The 22,636-nt window shown below is 37.0% G+C and overlaps 1 protein-coding gene across 12 annotated transcripts in view; it reads left to right on the top strand.

Moving 5' to 3' along the window:
• The window catches only part of NRG1 (neuregulin 1), a 1,062,454-nt gene that overhangs the window by 1,022,785 nt on the left and 17,033 nt on the right, over nt 1-22,636 (top strand). For 5 of the 12 annotated variants that reach the window (XM_021076394.1, XM_021076397.1, XM_021076401.1 and 2 more), the window contains 3 exons: nt 1,718-1,847; nt 13,809-13,867; nt 20,754-20,777. In XM_021076394.1, the coding sequence (XP_020932053.1) occupies nt 1,718-1,847; nt 13,809-13,867; nt 20,754-20,777 (213 nt within the window). Of the gene's footprint in view, nt 1-1,717; nt 1,848-13,166; nt 13,235-13,808; nt 13,868-20,753; nt 20,778-22,636 lie in introns of those variants that run through there. The other 7 variants (XM_021076399.1, XM_021076396.1, XM_021076405.1 and 4 more) reach the window with 5 other exon arrangements.

The following is a 22,636-nucleotide window of genomic DNA, read 5'->3' as shown; positions in this document are numbered from 1 at the left end:
TTTCTATTGTCAGGTTTTCCATCTGATTGACAGATACCAAAATTAAGATTCTTCATTACTTGCTCAGTAATAATACCTGCTATTATTCATACAATGCCAGAGTCATGCCAATTCCTCTACCTAGATTATTGATAATCTCTGTAAAAGTCCTGTAAGAGTACCCTTACTCCTGTTTTCTAAAGGGGAAAATTAACCATCTGGGTGGTGAAGTGATCTGCTCAAGGATGCAAAGCTTGTAGGGATTTGAACCAGATCTGTCTCCAAAGTGAGAATGATTTTCACTGTCTTTTGCTGTTCCTCCTAAAAGTCATAATGAGAACAGTGAAATGGTCCAAACATGCCTTAGATGGAAGAATAAGAGACAAGAAAGGCATCAGGTCTTTCAAAAAATGAATAATCAGATGCTGGGTATTTTGATCAGGTAGAATACAGATCGAATAGAACTGGAGGAGCAATTAGATTAAATGTCAAAGCAAAATGGGCACTTAGGAAAGAGTGGAAAAGAAAAACAGAAGAAAATGGAAAAACAATACGTGATGGGTCAAATAAAAGTAAACAAGAGATCTGAATTTCACATGCAAATGGTAAAATAAAAATTAAAGAAAAAGAAAAGGAATTAAAAGTCACTAAGAATGAGTCAGGTGGTAGAGGAGAAAAATTTCTGTCTGAAGATGGATTTCTTTTCCCCCCCTTGGACAAGTTGGTTTTGCATTTCATCCTGATAATGTCAGTGATAAACATTGTGTGAGTTAGGCTGTTTAGGGTTGAGACCAGGCTCAACAGTGAGGCTCTCAGTGATGGAAGTAGGGAGAAGTTCTAATACTAAATTCCCTTCCAGTCTCAGGATTGAATACATTGGCTTCATTTAATCCCTGCACCTAATGGTGGAGGAATCACTGAGTTTCTGATAACTGCGAAGTTTGAAGGCAAGTGAATATCAAGCTCACTACATGAAGATGTTGCAAACCAAAGTTAAAACTTGTTTCTACTCCTTTGTCAGAATGGGTGGATTTTGTAGTGCTTTATTCTATGTTTGCAGCAATAGTATTTTGTCTTTGCTTTTCTTCAAAAGCATGATGGCAATCAGGCTTTCAATAATATCCCTCTGAGTAGAAGTTAGAATAGAGTGGAAATTTTGAATAGATTGCCCCCTGATCTACACATTAATATATATTCAATTAATAACATGTTTTCATTAGCAATAAATAGGTTCCCTTTATTTTTCTTAGCTGCACATTATGTCTTTAAAAAAAAATCAAGTCCCTATACATAGAACACATAATTTTGAAAATAAAAATTTTATCAACTAGTTGCCATTAAAAATTGATGTCTAAATTCAGTTGCACTAATACGAATTTGTCATTAGTTTTGAGCCTTCCTAGAAAATGTATTTTTTTAATAACAGTAGTTCTTCTCTTTTCCAGATTTCCTTAGAAGATAAAATATCGGTTATAAGAAATGTTGATTATAATTAATCCTATTTAATTATAAGAAACTTAACTGTAATTACCCTTTTACAATTTTACTCTATTGAATTACACCCAGAAGGTACTTAACTGTGTTGTTATCTTTACTGTGTTGTTGATTAAGCCTGAAAGTTTAGTGGAGTACACTCTACCTTATGTGAACTCTTCCTTTAAAGGGAATCTAAGGTTAAAGGCTGCTTAGAAGAGGGAAAGATGAGTGTAAACCTTTCCCTTCTTTATCTTTTATCCAGCCACATCAACATCTACAACTGGGACAAGCCATCTTGTCAAGTGTGCAGAGAAGGAGAAAACTTTCTGTGTGAACGGAGGCGAGTGCTTCATGGTGAAAGACCTTTCAAACCCCTCAAGATACTTGTGCAAGTAAGAAAAGAAATCCTCTGTGTGGCCTATGTCCATGACTGCTTCTTTCAGATGATTCCGTGTCTCATGATGTGATGTGTTACCACTGCTGTTTCCCATTTCGTTGCATCCTTTGAGTAGTGCTGTTTTATTTGTAGAGTGTTGTGAAAAGTTCACACCATTTGTCATCTTCTCTGTTATATCCAGAATGGTTTTTTGCTTTTCTTCAAAGTGATGATTTTTTTTTTTTTTGCCTTCATATTGACAAAGTAGCTTTCTTCATGATTTTCCTCATTGTTACCTGAGAGAGATGTGCAAATATCATAGAGGCCTAAAACTTTGAACACCTCCATTTCCATCCAATGTATGAATGAAGCTGTAAGATAATGTTCCTTTTTACCCCAGTGGTCACCTGCAAAGCAAATAGGACAACTAAAAGAAGCAGAAGGACAGAAGAGTCTGACACATCTGTTACACTTGGCATTAGCTTCTTCTTTCATAACTACTTTTAAAAAATGAAATTTAGGTTGATCTCACTAATGAAAAACAAGAAACTTGGGTTTGGAAATGCACTTAGTGTGTGTAGCATCATTGCAGATAGTTAGAGTGTTCTTTCACGCACTACAGTTATTTATAATGTGCTTAGAATGGCGTTCTCACCAATGACCTGAAGGAGAAGTATCACTGTTATTCTCTCTCAACAGGCAGCATTAAACAAAGATATTATCAGTACATTAAATATTTAAAACTTGCAGTTAAAATTAGTAGATCCATTAAAAACCAGGTGTTTATTATGCCATGCATTTTTAGTCTAACCTTGAAATTTAGGCTATATGCGGTACATGGACTCAAATAACTTGGTGGGGTAAAGATGTTTAATGTTTCATTGAAATGATGAAAAAGGAGTTCTTGCTGTGGCACAATGGGTTAAGAATCCAACTGCAGTGACTCAGGTTGCTGCAGAGACACAGGTTCAATCCCTGCCCTGGCCCAGTGGGTTAAAATATCCAGCATTGCCACACTTGTGGCGTAGGTTACAGCTGTGGCTCGGATTCAATCCCTGGCACAGGGACTTCCATACATCATGGGTGTGGCCATAAAAAACAGAAAAGTATATATTTATTTCACATTTGACCAGTAGCTGTGTCCTACTGTTCTAAAGTGGCAATGCTTGTCCTAAATGAGAAAAAAAAAAAAAAACCTTATCATCACAATAATCATCTCCTGCTCTAGACTATTATTAACTTGGGACATAAATGTTGACAAAGAACAAGTTTGTCAGTTGAGCTAATAGAACAGTTGGCAAAATGAGAAAGAAAAGTACAAGAAATAATGAAGAAAGTCATTTCCCTTTGACATCCCATAAAAACATACAAATACTTAAGTGCCCCTTTCTAAGAAAACCTTTGTTGTAAGTAATAAAATGCATCTTAATGACATATATCTTAAGATCATAACACCAAACAAAAATGCCAAAATGTGTTTGCTATTCCCTGTGCTGTTCTAGACACAGGTTATCTGTAGAGGGTCTTGTGGGACCTCAAGGTTGTAAACAGGTACTTCTCAGAACTGCTTTTCAACCCTCAAAAGCTCTTCTTTTAACACAATGGAAGCAGGAGTTCCCATTGTGGCTCAGTGGTAATGAGACCAACTTGTATCCATGAGGACACAGGTTCAGTCCCTGGCCTTGTTCAGTGGGTTAAGGATCCAGTGTTGCCATGAGCTGTGGTATAGGTTGCAGACGCAGCTTGGATCCCGTGTTGCCATGGCTGTGGTGTGGCCAGCCAATAGCTGCAGTTCCAATTCGACCCCTAGCCTGGGAACTTCCATATGCCTCAAGTGAGGCCCTAAAAAGCAAACAAAACAAAACAAAAAAAAAAACTCTTCCAAGAGGAAACAAATTTTGTGTAGCTGATTTATAATCTTTTATAGTATTTTACTTATTTTATCATTTTCTTTTATTATTTTTAAATTTCATAGTATTTTATACTTCCTTACTTTTGAAATAAATTAAAGACTAGGGATCACAAGAGGAACATTCTAATTTCAATTACTAAGTATCTCTTCCATGGATACAAATAATAGTTATAAGCCAAGATAAAACTAATAGGTAAGAGTGTTTTAAAAACTTTAAAGCAAGATGAAAATGAAAGGGTGTATAGAAAAAATTTTGTCTTCCAGGTCTGAATTATTTTATGACTATCAATGTTTATTGTTTTAAAATTAAAGTTTCACTTAATCTGTATACCTATAGCAAAGAATTAAAACTGATCCATTTTAGACTTTGGTTCTGCCAACTTGCTGTGAACACAGCCCAAATGTGAATTGAGATGAACAAATTTTATAGTTTGCTATAAGATTTTCTCAAGTCAAAATAGAAGATGTCAGAAGCTGAGTATTACAATCTGTAAAATATGAGGTTCATTTATTTTATGGGGAAATCCTGTTATTCTCTCCTAATCATAGGCATACAATCCAATTACATTTTAATAAATCTCCTCGGAAAAAACATTTAAATTACAGCTCCTTAAATGCTTCTCCTTTTTAAACAATTGTACCCATATAATCCTGTCCCCTCTTTTTACTTCTTGAGAAAAGCATCTGAGACCACTCTATTTTAATTATAATAATGAAACATGATCATTTTTCATCATGGCCTTTGCAAAGATTTACAAGCTGAGTGAGTACATATGATAGTTTCTGAATACCTCTTAGGAACCAGTGCACTTATTTTCCACATATTAATTTCAGCTATTCTGTAGCCCTCCCACATCCTATACAAAACATGCTATCGCCTGAGTTCTCTTCATTTCTTCCATTTTGGCATTGTGCCAACAATTGTAACTTTTTTTCACCTCCCTGGTTTTTCATTAAATTTTAAGCCCAATCCAGAAAAAAAAAAAAAAAAAACTTGCTATACATTTTCTTATCTTGAGTTGAAAATTTTGGTCTTTCTCTAATGGTTATTAAAGCAGTAAACCATGAATGAGCATTCTATATCACCCAAGCTAAATATCTTCTAGTTCTCAGCAAATTGGCATCATGATTTTATTATAATTTTACTGATTTTGGTACATAAAATCTTTCAGAAAAGTGTTAAAGCTTCTCCATTGGAAAGGAAATCTCTGACATCTATGATTCTGATAGGTTTTGTCCTCCTTTGGACCATATCTTTACTGATACATCAAAGCAACCCATTACCTTGAAGGAAGAACTGGAGTATATTTAACATCCAAAATACCCCAGGCTTTTTTTGTTAAGTAAGTGTGTGTTTTTAATCCCTGTATTAAAAATACCTATATCATTAAAACAATCACTACTCAGAATTGAAACAAAGGCCCATCATATACCATGTCAGAGGATAATGTATTTTTCACTAGACAACTTGAATATAAACAGAGAACATGAAAATGTTGCATCGGCTCATCATAGGCCTGTGTATGAAACCAGTTCATAGTTTCCATATGGTCCATCTGTCTAGAGCATAACATTTCTGAAGCATGAGCCACATCATTCAAAATCAGCTTTATCCCTGACTAAAGACATGACTCAGAAACACCACAAGCATGGAAGTTTCCAAGTAGTCTCTCTGGTCACCTAATCCACTGTTGTCTTCTTGGGAGTTGAAGGAAAAGATTTTATAGCAAATCTCTTTTGTCTGTCCATTTAGAACAAGGTGTTCCAAATGGATTAGCCGTCTAACAGTTAAACACTTCTCTGAGGAGAAGTTCACTGGTTACTTGGACTTCTCCCCTGGGAACTGTGTGGGAATTTCTGCATGTTTCTCATCTTTTATATTTCTCTTCCCTCTCTAGTCCTTTAAAATTTATCCTGGGCGGTGTGGGGGGCCGGGGGGGGGGGGAGTTACTATTCCAGAGTGCCTAAAGACCAGCAAAGGGTGGTGCCATCTTTTACCTTCTGGTGCCCCATGTAGTCACGTGGTTCAAAGAAACAAGACAATTTGAACATGACATTGTCCAGATTTTCCTCTGTTTTCTCCCCTTGCTCTTGTATAACTGTTCTTCTGAACAGTTGTACTTAGAAAACTATCTTGGAAGATGTCAATGTGATTTTTTAAATCTAAAAATGATTTTATACCAGACCGTATTTATAAACCCATTAGGCTGTACTATGGACAGATGTGGCTTCCCCATGTGGGGATTAGAGTTTTAACCACCAATTTTGGTAAATAGTCTTGAGCTCTTTCACTTCAACTCTCTGGACAATATCTTTATTTATAACATGGAGTTAATATGTTCTCCAAATTTCTTCCCAGGGAGTCAGTGAAATTAAACAAATTCATTTCTGCTAAAGCACTTCTAACCCTGAGGAAGCAAGATGTTTTTTTCCCTTATAATAAAAGGTAAATGGTAGAATTACATTCTCTCTGTAGACGTTGGAAAAATACCTACACCTGTCTTAACAGACTGTGTTATCATGTTTAATCCCCAATTCTTCATTTTATTTAACACTGGCAATTCAACATTTTATTTGATTTGTTCGGGCCACCAGCTAGCTTTATAACTTTGCATTTTACATTCATTTCATCATTTAATTACCTCTGATCATGAACTTCCTTGTATACAAAAAACAGAAACAAAAAGCAAACAAATAAAACTTGGGAAGGTGGGAGGTGGCTTCAAACATGAACTTACGATTTTGTATAGTTAATTTTTATGAAACCATGTAGTACATATAAGGGCCCGTATTGTATTACATATTACTCTAGAGACATTATGAAAAATGTATAACTTAGAGAAGATAAAGTCACAACAAATACATTATAATAAATTAAACTCAGTAAATGAAATATTAGTTAACATTTGTTTAGAGAACAGCTACGTCTATGCTAGGGGTTTTTAAAAACACAGAAAATATATAAAGCATGGTCTCTGGTCCCTGGGAACTTAGTCGATTTACGGAAATGGAGTGACTGAAATAGTACATCAATTAGTGACTACATCCCAAGTGGTACAAGGCTGATTATTATGGTAATGAGAATTTAAAGCAGGAAAAGAAAAGATTGGAATAAGTTGAAGACTATATAAACATAGTCATCATTTATGGGGTTATTTCCATATTCCAGGCAGGCAGCGGGGCTACAGTAATCTCTCCGTGAGACATCCCTAGACCCGCAGCTCCATTCTGGGAAGTAAAACAGAATAACTGAGTTAGGCGAGAGGGTGAGTTTCTGGGCTCCGAAGGCCAGGCAGAGGAACTTGGACATTGTGATAGCTAATGGGAAGTCATCATAACTTCCGGAATGAGAAACTATAGGAGAGTGACACCGTAAGCATAGATGACGTTTAGGGAAGAGAGACTTCCATGCAGGCTGGAGACATCTGGGGACCAGATAAGATGGGGAGAGAGAGTCGAGACACTAGCTAAGGTTAAACCTTGATAAAATCCTAATGTGATCATGTTGAGGATACTTGTAACACATCCGTAGCTTGATAAACATAATTAAACGAGGGCATGGTGGTGGTTCAAATTCAGGTTGTGTCCCATGGCCTCATCATCATGGCTGTCGAAGGAGAAATTTGGAATAGATAAAAGGGATATATTTTGGATTAGACCTGGAGTCCCCAAGAACAGACTGTGTCTGTGCTCTGATTCCAGGTCTGGATGAGTTCATTCTTCAGAGGCAAGTGACACTTGCCTGCTGTCACATTTAACAGGGAGAGAAACCTTTGTGAAACCTTGTGGGACTCTTGTGGCTTCGAGCTAGATAGCTCTTCAGATGACCACATCTGTGTCTTCTGTGTCCCTATTGTGTGTAGAATCCTGCTGTGTATTTACTAGGTATTTATTAACTCATTTTGACTCTTACTAAGATGGATGGAAGAAAATCCTTTGGTTCTGCTAGAAACCAGTTTAGGTATAGTTTAGTCTAAAATCGAGTGCACTAAGTGTTCTTAAGAGCTTTCTTCCTTGTTTCTTCTGAAATCAGTTAGGCAGTCACATATATATAGATAGATCTCCTCCTAAGAAGCAAGTTCTGGACTTTTATGCTCCGTACAAAGTGGTGAATGAAGTCACATGGTCTCCGCCTTCATGAAGTCATAGAGTCATTAGGTACTTCAAGTAGCAAATATATTTTAAGTAATTAATTTAATAATAAATGACAGGTGTGCTGAAGGCTATGAAGAGTATTTAGGAAGCTAAGGAAAGGTAAAATGGGGGACACCAACCAGCCAGAGGCAGAATCTCCATGGGGAAAAATAAATGGCATGCAGTCCTGGCCTTGAGAAGCATATAGTCTAAAATGAAATGCACAATTTTGAAACACTTAAATTGAATGATGTAAGTCAAAAGTGAATATTGAGGAGTTCCCTGCTGGTTCAACAGGTTAAGGATCTGGCATTGTCATTGCTATGGTTCTGGTTACTGCTGTGGTTCTGGTTACTGCTGTGGCTCTGGTGTGGCTTCGATCCCTGACCCAGGAACTTCCACGTCCCGTGGACACAGCCAAAAAAATAGTGAATATTTAGATGTTTCATCTTAAAATGAGGCTGGAGTAGATGGAACCATAATGTTCTGAATCACTGAGCTGTGTGATGAGACAGGTAAGGGCAACCCTAGAGAGGAAGACAAGCTGCAAATGAGCAGAGTCAATAAGTCACCATGTCAGAAGGACACAGAGCTATATGGGATGTAGACTGAGCCTGTATTTGATGAAACTGCTTGACCCCAAAGTAAAGGATACATCATTTAGAGTAAACAGTGGCAAGGATTATCATCTCCAGATGAGCATTTCAGAACAAGCTGTGCAAACAGAGCTTTGGGAAGGGCACCCAGGTTCAAGCAAGGAGGGGTTAATTCATAAACACCGCCACCCTCATTAGTGGGATTGTTTGTCTTAGACCTTGAAAAACAACACTGGAGAGCCGGGACAACTTAGACTCCGTCCCCACCCCCACCCCCAGTATTTATCCATGAGTCCACTGTGCCACTCTGGGTATACTGTTATCTCAAGAATTGAGAACTAGTTCCTAGATCATAATAAGAAAAGAAAAGGGATGATCGATACTGGCCGAATAGTAATGGAGAAGTATGAGTTTGGATCCAAAGAAAATGTTAAGGGAACATATTAGATTTAATATTTTCTTTAATGGTGTTGAAGAAGGCATTCCCTTGAGGAAATAAATGTCTTTTGCAGATCATGCCATAAAGAACACTAAAACACAAATTAGAAAAGCATGTACAAGTCTCAAGAAATTTCACTTCACGGTAGATAACAGAACAAAGTTCATCTTGGAAAAATGCAGGCTAATAGTCACAATCCATTTGGGAAAGAATAATCTGCAACACAGATACTCAGCCAGTGAGTGGGCGAGCTCTCGCCAGAATCCTGAGTGAAGGGGTGAGAAAAGTCAGTCCCTGCAATATGATACTACAGAAAAACAAACCAGCACTAGAGGACCTGGTATGTACACTGCCAACTCTGGTTTACAGAGTGAGAGCAAAAGCCGTTAACGTCAGATACTTAAACTCACCGATGATCCTCAATGCGTATCTGTTGGCCTTTCCATTACTTGATATTTGTAAACATGAACATCAAAGAGATTGTTTCAGATGTTGTACAATATGAAGAAAAGGCCCCAGCTAGTATTGAGGTAGAGTGATAAGACAATACGGACTCTTCTTTTGGACAATTGTCTGAAAAATTTCTCCAACTATTGCCTTGTGGATTGATGACTAAATAGGGAGGAAATATCATATGTAAACCTGTTTCCCTTCTCCCGCCTGATGAAAATTGATGAAACCAAGAAAAAAGGAAAGGAGGAGAAAAGGCAGTCTAAGGATGATTTATAAATGGACATAAATTTTAAAAACCACAAAAGCATTTACAAAGGTTTATAAAATTAGCAAACCCTAAATAACCAGAAGTTTCTTGAGGTTCTGGAAACATCTTCAAATATATCCAGTGTCTCCCTCCTCAAAAAAAATGGGAGATAAGTTATTCACTTAGAATGTAAAAAATATACCAAACACTAAATTGATCTGCAAAATATATGAATTGATGATAGATTACATAGTAAACGTGTCAGAATATTCACCTTGTATTATGGTTATTATTAAGTATAATTTTTATTTTACTGATGCTTTGTAGAAGTCTTGGTTACTAGATTGGAACTGCTTTATTGAATCCTGGGTAAAATGGTATTTCAGTAACAGGATTTAAATTTGAGGTAATAGACTTATTGTTAAAGAGTTAGAGTCTTTTCCAAATTCCAAACACATTGTTAGAGGTTTCTATTTAGAGGAGGGAATCTGTGAGGAGAATACTGGGACTCCTATTAAAAAAACTGGGTGGGGCGGGGAGTTCCTGCTATGCTGAAGTGGGTTAAGAGTCTGAGTGCAAAGACTCGGGTCACTGCAGAGGCGAGGGATCGATACCTGGCCTGGCGCAGTGGGTTAGGAATCTGGTGTGGCTGAAGCTGCAGCATAACTCACAGCTGCAGCTGGGATTCAGTCCCTGGCCAGGGAACTTCAATATGCCAAGGGTGTGGGCATAAAATAAAATTAAAAAAAAATTATTTGGAAGTCTATAAAGGAGAGAATCGATTATCACAAACTATAAAAATAAAAGCCAGAGGGAGTTCCTATTGTGGGTCCGCAGTAACAAACTGGACTAGTAGTATCCATGAAGACTTGGTTCAATCCTTGGCCACAATCAGTGGGTTAAGGATCTGGCGTTGCTGTAAGCTGTGGTGCAGGCCAGCAGCTATAGCTCCTATTCAGCCCTTAGCCTAGGAACCTCCATATGCTGTGGATGCGGCCCTAAAAAGACTAAATAAATAAATAAAGCCAGAAGTTCAGTACTGACCTGTACTTGGCAAATCAGTTGACTGCATGAAAGTGTCTCTGATACAGTTCTTTATTAGTCACTATTAGTCTCTCTTAGGCTCAGCTTAACTATTTTATGCGTCTTTCATGAACCAGGCCCTGTGCTAAACATTAGAGCCATAAAATGATCAGAATCTGATCACTACCCTCACAAAGAGATAATCACAAAACCTTGAATGAGATTAGGGCAGGGTGCAGCGTGAGACCCAAGTAAGGAATCCCTCACCCAGGGTATGGATGAGGGAGAGAGGAGGTGGCAGTCAGGGAAGGGGGAGTTGGAAGAGGTGAGACTTCGGTTCAGACAGAAACTCCCTGAAGTCTCATCTCATTAAGAATACATATAGAGTAGCCTTTTAAAATTGCATAAAATTTAAAAAATTGTAAGTCAAAAAAAGAAAACTTGAGAGTTCCCTCATGGCTCAGCAGGTTAAGGGGTTAAGGATCTGGTGTTATCGCTGCTGTGGCTCTGGTTACAGCTGTGGCATGGGTTCAATCCCTGGCCCAGGAACTTCCATGTGCCATGGCCATGGCAAAAAAAAAAAAAAAAAAAAAAAAAAAAAAAACTAAACAAGCCATGGTTTAGTGATGTAGTGAAAGAAAATCATCTAAGTACTGACATTTTCAGAAATGTAAAAAAAAGTTAACTTTAGAGATGGGGTTCCCACTGTGGTGCAGCAGGTTAAGAATCTGACTGCAGAGGCTTGGGTCACTGCAAAGCATGGGTTGGATCCCCAGCCCAGGGTTGTGGGTTAGGATCCGACATTGCCACAGCTGTGGCGTAGGTCATAGCTGCTGCTCCAATTTTATCCCTGGCCTGGGACAATTTGATCCCTGGCCCGGGACAATTTGATCCCTGGCCCAGGAGCTTCAATGTGCCATGGTTGTGACTGAAGAAAAAAAAAATTAACTATGTAGCAATTAAAAGAAAACATTAGTTCATATGTTTGAGACTAATGCAACACTAACAACTAAATGGAATCAATAAATATGTTGTGTCAGTTTTAATAAAACAACAAATATAGAACAGAGATTTCTTCTACTCATGCAGCAAAAATATTCTAAACAAAACTAACCAATTCATTTATAAAAACAATTTTTTGAAAAATTCAAAAAAGCTATATCAGTACAAGGTGTTTGTTATAAAGCCTATTAATATTATTGTCAATGGTTATAATTATACTTTATTTACCCAAGTACTTATGGGATTGAAAATCTGAAACTGCCAGAATTTATTCTTATAAGCCATTCTTCGTGAAATAGTTGAAGTAGATGTACCAAATCACTTGATAACATTTTGGCATTGAATTTGGCTTTAAGGGAAATGAAAAAAAAAAAACCTTATATATTTGTTAAAATGAATAGTTTTATTCACATCTCTTTGATGCCGAAGAGATGGTGTTTGTTTTTATTTACTCTGAAGCAGAACGGGTTGTATGTAAAATCATGAGGTCTGTGCATGATGGTTATTGTATAGATGAACTATTAGTAATAATCATGGCTATAGCTGTGGAGCACCCGTAAGAGGTATATTTGGGTCCTAGAACCTTTTGATGACCCTGTTTATTAGAGTATGATATTGGGTAAAATGAATCCAATCTGAAATCCTTTAGTTACTGAAGTGACAGCAACAAAAATAGCAATTGTAAAGGACTTCCGTATTTAGGCACAGCCCTATGGTCAGACCTTTAGAACAGTACTCTACCAAGATTCTGGCATCTTGATAGGCAAATGTATGTGAGTAAGTAAAATGTGAATGTTATACAATTTCAAAACAGTTTACTTTAAATGCAAAATTATATTTACTCAATACTACAGTAGAAGAATAACTTTAAATTTTTTTAAACATATTTATCTTTGATTTGGGATAGTTGGATTATGTTTGTAAGCTAATAAAAATCTGCCTCTTTCTGTCTTTCACCATTAAAAAAGACCTCATTTGTAATATCTTAAAACAGGGAATGTAATTTATCTTGTCAGTAATCACTAGAGTGTGAAAGTACTTGACTTCTGTTGTAGTTTGATGACTTAACTTATAACGATACCTAAGAAATGAAGTACAAAATTGTGTCTATGAAAGAAAAAGCCCAGAATATTTTAAATAATGAAAGGTTACGAATGGAACCATGTAATCTCTTACCAAAACCAGTGTTTTAACATAGTAAGAGTCAATGGATCAGTGACACATAAGGCAATGCCGAAGAAAAAATGGTTTAGCTGCCCAGACCTTCCCACTCCTATTCAACTTTTCAACCTCACTCTAGTTAAATTTCAGTTAACCCATCTTATGAAGACCGAAGCAAACAACAGAAATGTATCCCCTGCGGTTTTTATGGGACATTATTTTCTAAATGTTTTGTCTTTTCCTTTTCTTTATGTTGTTCAGCCACCAGGTCATGTGTAGGACTCTCCATATTCCATAGGAGGAAAATTGCCAGTCTGAACGTTCAGTGTCTTTAGCGTTCGATTGCTTATTACATTTTTACCCTCTAGGTGCCAACCTGGATTCACCGGAGCAAGATGTACTGAGAATGTGCCCATGAAAGTCCAAACCCAAGAAAGTATGTTAAAATAATCTGAAATTTGCTTTCTCCCCCAAACTACAGCAACAATCACTACTACCACTTGGTGTTTTTACAGCTCAGTTGTGACTGATTCTTTTTGTTCTGATTATGGTTTAACCACTCGGGTCATAAACCCATTCACTATGACCTTGTTTAACTGTCTCTCAACCAGACTCCAATGGCCATCAATTTAATAAAAGAATGAGCCATCAGGATGGTCAGCGCTGGCAGTCATGGTAGGCCAGCCAACCAAAATTCCTTTCCTTTCAGCATTCTGGACCAATGCAAGAAAACCTAGTTGAAAAAAAGTCCACTTGAATTTTAAGTGGCTCCCTTTGAGAGAGAGCAGTCCCTTAAAATGCTGGGATCTTTCTATCCGTTTGTCCAAATGTTTAACCCTTTGGGGGAAATGCCGGAGTGGAAAAGCCACGGTTAGGACAGAGACTCAGTTCCTGAGAGTGAACTCACCAAGTTGAGTCATATGACACTGAAGGAGCTTCTTTCTAGCATATATTCACCTCTTCTCTTTTTCTCTGTTTTTTCTACCATTGTTTTTTGTTTCTTCTCTCAGGTGCCCAAATGAGTTTACTGGTGATCGCTGCCAAAACTACGTAATGGCCAGCTTCTACAGTACGTCCACTCCCTTTCTGTCTCTGCCTGAGTAGGAGCATGTTCAGTCGGTGCTGCTTTCTTGTTGCTGCATCTTCCCTCAGATTTCACCTAGAGCTAGATGTGTTTTACCAGGTCTAACATTGACTGCCTCTGCCTGTCGCATGAGAACATTAACAAAAGCGATTGTATTACTTCCTCTGTTCATGACTAGTTGGCTATGAGATGCTCATAGGTGTGTGAGGCTCCGATGTTTCTGAAATTGATCTTGAATAATGTGATACAAAATGAGAGCCTATATCACACAGTGCAATTATAATAAAGGCATTTAAAAGTCTCACATTTATTGAGAAAATAAAATCATTCCACTGACCAGTCCATCTTCTTTATAAAATGACCACATCCTGAAAAGGATGTTTGCTAAGTTGTACACAGTACACACTTGAAATGATGGTAAGTTAATTGTGGTTCAGAATGTGTCATTTATAAGAAATAAACATCATAAAAAGGGTGCAGATGTTTCTCTTCATTAACCAGGTCGCACTTAAGTTTTAAAAAAGCACTGAGTAGGAGAGTTAAAAACCTTCCACAGTAAAAAAAAAAAAAGATACTCTGGCTTCTATTTACCTTACTTAGAGAACAAGTGATTCGGGTCTAAATCATTTGTAGATGAATTACTAAATCATGTATTGATATTTTGCTAATCTCAATAATAATTTTAGGAAAAAATTGTACTTTAAAAATATTAGTTACTTTGAAACATAACAGTTCACTGCTAGATGTGTGTGTGTGTGTGTATGTATATATATACACACGTATATAGGAACTGAGAAATTATAGTGTATTTCTGTGGCTTCATGAAATTTTGAACATCATTCCTAGAAGACCCAATTCACATTGTTTATAATTGCATGGATAACTAAACTATGTATTTGTCCTTCTTTTGTGAACTGGGGCTATAGCTTTTAATTTGGAGCTCTCAAAACATTATATTTAAAGTGATTCCGGAGTTCCCATTGTGGTGCAGCCTAAAGGAATTCAACTAGTATCCATGAGGATGCAGGTTCAATCCCTGGCCTTGCTCAGTAGGTTAAGGATGTGATGTTGCTGTGGCTGTGGCACAGGCTGGCAGCGACAGCTCTGATTTGACCCCTAGCCTAGGAATCTCCATATGCCGCAGGTGCAGCCCTAAAATGCAAAAATAAATAAATAAATAAATAAAAATAAAATGATTCCATAGAGTTATTCGTTGAGATCAAATGTTGACAAATCTTTTTCTGGAAAGGATCAGATAGTAAATACTTCTGCCTTTGCCGATGATACCAACACGGTCATTACTATAGAAAACTCTACCATTGTAGCACAAAAGCTGTCCTAACAATGCATGAACTCCTAAGCATAGCTGGGTGCTATTGAAATTTTATTTACAAAAGCATCATAATGGATTTGTCAACCTCTGATTCAGATTGTTGGTTGCTTACCTCAAAAGATATTTCACATAGCATACTGCAGTATAAATTCGTATAACACAAGAAACAGTGATAGAAATTGGTCATATGGGGGCCCTAAAAGAATGAAATTTGATCCTTATTTGCACACATACACAGAATAAGATTCTGTTCCTCATGTTAACCGGCATGGAAGAATAAATTCTACAGAAAAATAAATTTCATGCGTATGCATTATGGGGAGATTAGACCCATGCTAGTCAAGCATTCTTTTAGTGAGATGGTACTTATTATGTGTTTACAAAGGCTACATATCAAAGATTATGTTATAAGCCATTTTCTGTTGTGAAAAATTGCTAAATTGGCATTGCTAAATTTTCAAACACAGCCCCCTCCCTTTATTCAGAGTCTTTAAATGAAATGCATTTAGTGGACAGAATTCTTCTCTCCAGAGCTATAGATTATTGTTTTAAAGGTAGATAAGATGGAGAGTAAAAATAGAAGGTAAATAATAGAATTTTACTTAATTTGTTAAAGTCATTCCTTTTAGAAATGTGTGTTCGTATTCAAATAACATAGATTTAGCAAATTCATGTGACTCAATAAAACCAATACAGTTATATTTTAGAATCTAATGAAAATTCTGAGCTTGAACTTTAAGTACTGCATTGTACTTAAATTGTTGGAAAACTGAAAGCAGTGTTGGAGCACCAGATAGAGAAAAACATTTTAAACGATGAAGATATAACGAAGTTAGATCTGACAGTAGTGACCTGAGAAAAAGTTCTTAACTTTTCTTTTAGGCCTTTTTCTCTTTCATAAGATAAAAGTTAAAAGAGTCACTTTGTATTTAGTCCGAATGTGATTCTGTGAATAAATTCTTTAGTGAGATTTCATTGGCACTTTTGGAAGCTGTCCAGGAAAGCAGCATTCATATTTAACTTGATTTAACAAAGATTGATAGGAAGCACATTTATAAACAAAATCTGCGATGACTGTGCTGCCTCATGTCTGGAAAAGCAGGAGCTCCCAGTCAGAAACTGCTTTCTGAAGGTGTCTTGCCCAGAGTTAATTCTAACTTCCATGTCTGAAATCCTCAATTTTTATTTCTGCAAACCTTCACAGAAAAGGCAGGAAAATAAATGTTTGCTGCTCAAAGAACTTTATGTTCAAGTAGCAATGAAAGCTACACAAAAGCTAAAAAGTGTTGCCACCATGGTACTGTTTAAAATTTATTTGTGTGTGTTCCTAAAGTCTGAAACACATAACATACATTTTTAAAAGAAAAGATATCCCCACCTTTAAAGAGAAACATTGTCTGACTTACCAAACTTCATTTTTAGTTGAAGAATCACCTTCTAAAAATGTGCAATTTTTAACATGATTATTAACACATAACTTAGGACATTATTAAGATTAAATGCCATTTTTCTTATTATAATCAATAAATGTCCCCATAGGGCTTGGGGACATTTATTGATTATAAAAATTTACTTAAAATATAAAAACAAAGAACATATGAGTATTTTATAGAGCTTTCTTGAAGGAAGCCATTTGTCTTGAAAGAAAATATATTTATGCTACTTTCTAAGAAAATATTGTCAGCATTAGCTTCAAATTTCAACCTTCTTGACACAGAATTCCTACTTGAAAAGATTATAATCATCATTGTGTGTGTGTCTGTGTGTGTGTGCGCACGTGCGTGTGTATGTGCGTGTATATATAAGATAATCAATAATTAATTTATTGACTTTATAGAGAGGAAGAAAAAGCACCCACAGCTTCAATATTTCCAGGCAGTATAGAGCAAATAGGTCATATATAAACTAACATATAATAGGAAGCAATTATAAAATAGCCCAAATTATAGACTATTTTAAAAGAGTACAATTTTAGAACTTGTAGGCATATTCTCAGAATGAGTAAACTTGGCAGCCTTGAAAGTATTTTTGAATCATAGATTACTAGTGCATAAGTTATTTGTGTTGATTTTTCTAAATGTTTTTTAAAAACTCACTGAAGTTATTAATGTATTTGTCAAATATGTGCATCTTGCTGAATGTAGAATAAAGATACCCCAACCTATGACAAAATTAATGTTAACACCAGCCAAGTGTTAGTGAGATTCCACCGTGTGTGTTTCTGTGAATGTGCTTACTCATGGCATATGGAAACTTGGAAGGAGGAGAAAGTTTCCTATTTCGAAGGGCTCAGTGGCAATATGGATTGCTATATGTGAAAAAAAAAAAAAAGTATCTGCATTTATAAAGGTAAGTTGAAAATTAGAAGTCAGACACTAAATTGATCCCATTTAGAAAGAGCATTGACAGATCCCCTCTAGAAAACTCAGAGGGGCAGAAAGTCAAGAGGACAGATTATTTGCATAATGAGACCCAAGATGTTAAGGAATAAAATCCTCAATATCTTCAAATTTTAACAGAAATTATAATTGCATGTATGAATGATTTTGATAAAAGAAAATTGTTTTCTCATTCTTTTCTCTAATGCAATTGAAAATTTAAATTAACCTACAGGTTAATCAGTTTTCTTCAAACAATTATAAAATCTGAAAGAAAAGGATGAGCAAGTCAATATTTAATCATTTCTGAGGACTCTTAGATTTAAATTAATTTTTTATATTGCTTACTGCACAGCAGGAAATCACATGTAGAAAAGGAAACTAAATTGTTTACAGTAACCTTTGTGGTTTTGAATTATTAATTTAATTTGAAAAATGGAGAGACTAGGCAGAAGCTCAATAGGAAACATACAATATGTAATGAGCCTAAGCCAACATTCGATTAAATAGAACAGATAGAAAGTAATAACCTCTTCAGAAAATGAAAAGTGTTTGTGTATTCTGCTTTTCTTGACTCACAATGAAAAAAAAAAAATGTAGCCACCAATAGCAAAAATAAATTAGAGCAGTGTTTGCTCCAGGAGTAGTATGACTGATGCATGTTTCCTCTGCTTGTTTCCTTGTTAGGGCTTATGGCCAGAAGAAATTCCAATTTTAAGTACCAATTTCCCTTTGAATTATTTGAAATTGGAGCTGCCTGATATGAATGACTTCCCATGAAATGAAATTAGAGTTAGGCTCACAGACTTACCTATAAAACTGTAAATGCAGTAATATGTATGCATGAGCATGCTACTAATTTTATTGAAGACTTAACCAAGCTTTCTACGCAACTAATATTGATAATTAGCAGTGTTCACGTAGGCATGGAGTAATGATTCTCTTCTCCGGAAAGAGTTTCCGTAGCTCTCTCTCTATTTTAACCCTTAAATTATTACTGACGTAGGAGGAAAAGGCAAGAGACAGGGGAGGTTCTAGGGAGAAAAATTGAGTCACTTCCTCATGGAAATGTGTAAGGAAATTTATTATCACTTCCTCAGAAAATGAATTTTTGTACCTTGATGTTCCAAAGTTTATGTGGGAAAAAAAATGTCAATTTTTCAAATTGAATGTTGCACAGAGGTGAGAGAAATTCATTTGGATTGGAATAAATTGTTACTTTGCTGTGAACATTGTGCAACAAAAGTAACCATACATTCTCCGGCTTTAAATTTTTGAAAAATGTAGGTGATTTGCGTGAGTACCCTTGACTCAAGGCAAAGAGAACTTTCTATTATATAAAGTGCCTCTTTATCATTGTTAGTCAATGTACTATTGATTATATATGTATATGTCAATAGTACAGTCAATCTGGAAAACTTCATTTCCTTAAGAGGTGGCAAGTTTTTAAAGTTCAAATTCTTGATATATCCCAGGAGCTCTCAGAGTTTGGATGGCCCATGAAATTGATCAAAAGTAAACCTACATGCATGCCTTATCCTACCAGTGGCCCAAAGTAAACCTCCAGACATGTCTATTCTCCAAGCTAAGTCCCTCAGGTGTTGCCCAACTTACTTCATGTCTCCTTTATTCCCCAGGGTCACGCTGTGAAGCATGTGTCAATATCACAGGCATTTTGTCAATGAGAAATTAAACTTGTCCAAAGTCACTCAACAGGGAAATGGCAGAGAAAGGATCTGAAACCAGGATGACTTCAAACACACTATGTCCGCCTTTCCTTTCTGTGTGGCAGAAGATGTGTTCATACCCACACTGCTGCCTTTGTAAGAGAAGCACCCCTCCACTGCCTCTTTTCAAATAGAAGGGATGAGTTGTTGCACTGGGGGACCGTCCTGGTATCTCTCTAATTAATGACAAAGGGAAGAAATCTAGACCACAGAAGCCCTGTTTTCATCCAGCTCCTCTTTCCCACCTGGCTCTCCATCATCCATGCACAATAAGGCAGTCCTAAAGGGGCCCCCATGAGACAACTGGATTAACAATTTTTGTTGCCAGAATGGGAAGGGTCATTTCTGCATGTTTGTTTAGCTTTTTAAATTTGTCCTATTTCCCTCATTTCTTCACGAGCATGTGCAGATTCTGCTGGTTCTGCCATCCCAGTGCCTCTGTGGTACAGTCTGCCAGGACTTCGGGCTGTGGGCACACAGCTCTGAGTCCCCTTCCCTCGGCAGCCCTGCAGGTTCCCTGAGTGCCTGTACCCCTCAGCTTTCACCTGAGCATTGGCTCTCAGCAGGTGCAGTGATCAGCTGATTGGCTGGCTATGATTGGAGGAAGTAGTAAATTTAAACTAACTAAAGAACTCAGGAATTGCATCTTCCCCCACCTTTTTTTTTTTTTTTTTTTTTTTTTAACAATTTGAAAAAGTGAAGCATTCAGAGTTGTCCTCTACCACATAGGAATTATGTAGAAAACTAGAAGCAGGCTCCAGTGCCCCAGTACCCTGTCTGGCTTTTTGAGTAGGTGTGCTTGTTACATGTCATACAAGTGGTGGAGAGGGTGGAAGATTTCAAGAAAAAGAGATAGCGTGTTTTTTTTTTTTAAATAACAAAAACAAGAACTATTAGAGCATAGTTGTCCACAAACAAAGGAAAAATATAAATCCAACATGACAGAATCTTCCAACCAAATTATTACTCTCTTGGCTTCACCTCCTGGCTCTGCCTTCTGCCTGTCTTTGGGTAAGATTATTTCACCTCCCTGGAACCTCACTTCTGCCTTTTAAAAAGAGAAGAATGAAATCATGCCAAAAGCCATTTCTAATGATAAATACAGCAGTTCTATTCCCAAATAATGAAATAGCATAGAGAGTTCAGCCATATACCTTCTCCCTCAGTAAGGTCTTTTAAGGGTTAATAAAGACACAGTGTGCTGGTATTTGCACACCTCTTAGAAGAGGAGTTCCCTCTGTGGACTCGTGGGAGCGTACTTGAGCACTGCTTCCTTAACCATCCACCATCTGTCTGTTCAATGTGCACGCACAGAGCCGTAATAGTTGTGTGTAATGTGTTTTGGAGTGCGGTGTATTGCTCTTCTCTGAAACTTTTTCCCTTTTCTTTTTTTTTTTTTTTTTTTTTTTTTTGTCAACTTTCTGCATTGGCAGAGCATCTTGGGATTGAATTTATGGGTATGGACCAATCATCATTCCTTTTAGCCTGCAGAATTTAGAACCTATGAGCTGAAACCTTTTTTTCCCTTGTCTACTCTTACCTTTCAGTTCCTAACTAATTTCCTCTCTCTTTAGAAGGGATCATACAGCTATAACAATGATTTCTCTGCTTTAAATCTATGGTTAGTTGACCGACATGGTAGCAGCTTTTAGATTCCCAAGTTTCACTTAGAATTTAAAACCACCTTACCTGCTGCAAATTCACACATATCCTATGTTCCTTGACCCACTGATTGGATCTGGCCACCATGCTGTTATTTCAGAGCTGGGGTAAGTTGGAGTGATGCATGAGGCTGTAGGAGGAACCAAACCAGGGGCCTGAGAACAAAAGAAGCTTTAAATATATCAGCTTAAAAACACTCCACCTTTTAGGCTAATGGGATCTTAACAGACAATGTAAAAATCATCTATTAATATAGTAACACGGAAAGCTCTTACCCTGCAACATAATATATACATAGACTTGGATTACTCTGATTTTCTGGAGCTATTCAAGCACTACTCTAGTCAATGTCATTATCTTATGAGCAAGGAAATAGGAAACAGAAAGAAATAAGCCTTGTGCTATTTTAGTTGGAAATTCTAGGGCTAATCGAATTAAACTTGAGTCACTCGGATTATCCAGACAAGTAATCAAATTGAAGTTTTCACACTGTAAATGTAAAATATCTCCTATGAGCCTATGAATGTGAGGCATATTCTTCTGAAAGGGCTTTATCCTAAATAGTTGGGAGAAAAGGCCAGTCTTGGGAGGAAGGAGAAGCCATTCTATCCTCCCAGAGGCTCTTCATACAGGTGCCTGGGCTTCCTGAATGGGCATACAGCCCTGGAATGTGACTCCATGGGGCAATATAGCAATGTCCTGATTAACAGAATAGCTGGTCGCCTATCCAGCTGGTGTCAGTGACATCATTTGGTAAGAGCATCTTATAGCTGCTGCTTCCCTTTGAATGATAACATCAATCTATACCTAATATACTTCCATTATTTGTGGAAAAAGAGGCTCTAGCAAGCTCTATAGGTTCCAGGGATAGAAATTCCATTAATTGTCCGTTGTCCAAAAAAAAAAAAAAAAAATTCCAAGATAAAAGTGTTCATTTGATGTACGAAGCCCCACATTCATGTGAGTGGTCCTTTGCACAGCAGAGAACATCATTCAAGGATAAGCACAACAGGGCCCGCAAACATCCCGCAGGGGACAGGTGGTCTATACAAGGGAAGTTATCTATTCCAGTTACTTTTCTCGGGGATTAAAGTGATCCCACTTCTAAAAAAGCTTATTGGTCTTCCCCACAGGGCAGAAAAAAAACCCACCGTAACTTCCCCTCTTCTCTCCAACTGTATCTTTCCTGCTTTGTCACTTTAGGATATAAATATTGAATTTAATATTTTATTACCAAACAATGAAGTAAGGTGACAAAATTTCAGATGGATGACCTCTGAAGGGTTCACAAGGCACACTGGTATCCGCACATGTTTCAAGCGCAAACCTTCCAGAGGTTCCAAAGTCCCCAGACAGTCAGAAGATTCCATCCTTAAGAAACATCAGACCTTAAAGGTCAATTAAAATGAGACAGCCAAGGCTTCTGTCTCTGAGCCTTGCCAGATAAGTCTGAAACATGTGTTTGATCTGATTCACTTCAATGGGTCCAGCCAAACAGTAACGGCTCAGAAGCGCTTCAACTCATTAAGGCAGATCCGCCTGCCAAAGGGACTGATAGATTCTTTTTTTCAACGCTGCCTGTCATTTGCTCTTGTCCTGTTGACCCAGTCACACTAGGAAAAAAAGTGGAGAGGGTTTACATTATTGTTCATCA

This window comes from Sus scrofa, chromosome 15, assembly GCF_000003025.6.
Source record: "Sus scrofa isolate TJ Tabasco breed Duroc chromosome 15, Sscrofa11.1, whole genome shotgun sequence".
NCBI classification, from domain to species: domain Eukaryota; kingdom Metazoa; phylum Chordata; class Mammalia; order Artiodactyla; family Suidae; genus Sus; species Sus scrofa.
This window is presented reverse-complemented; position numbering and strand designations above follow the sequence as displayed.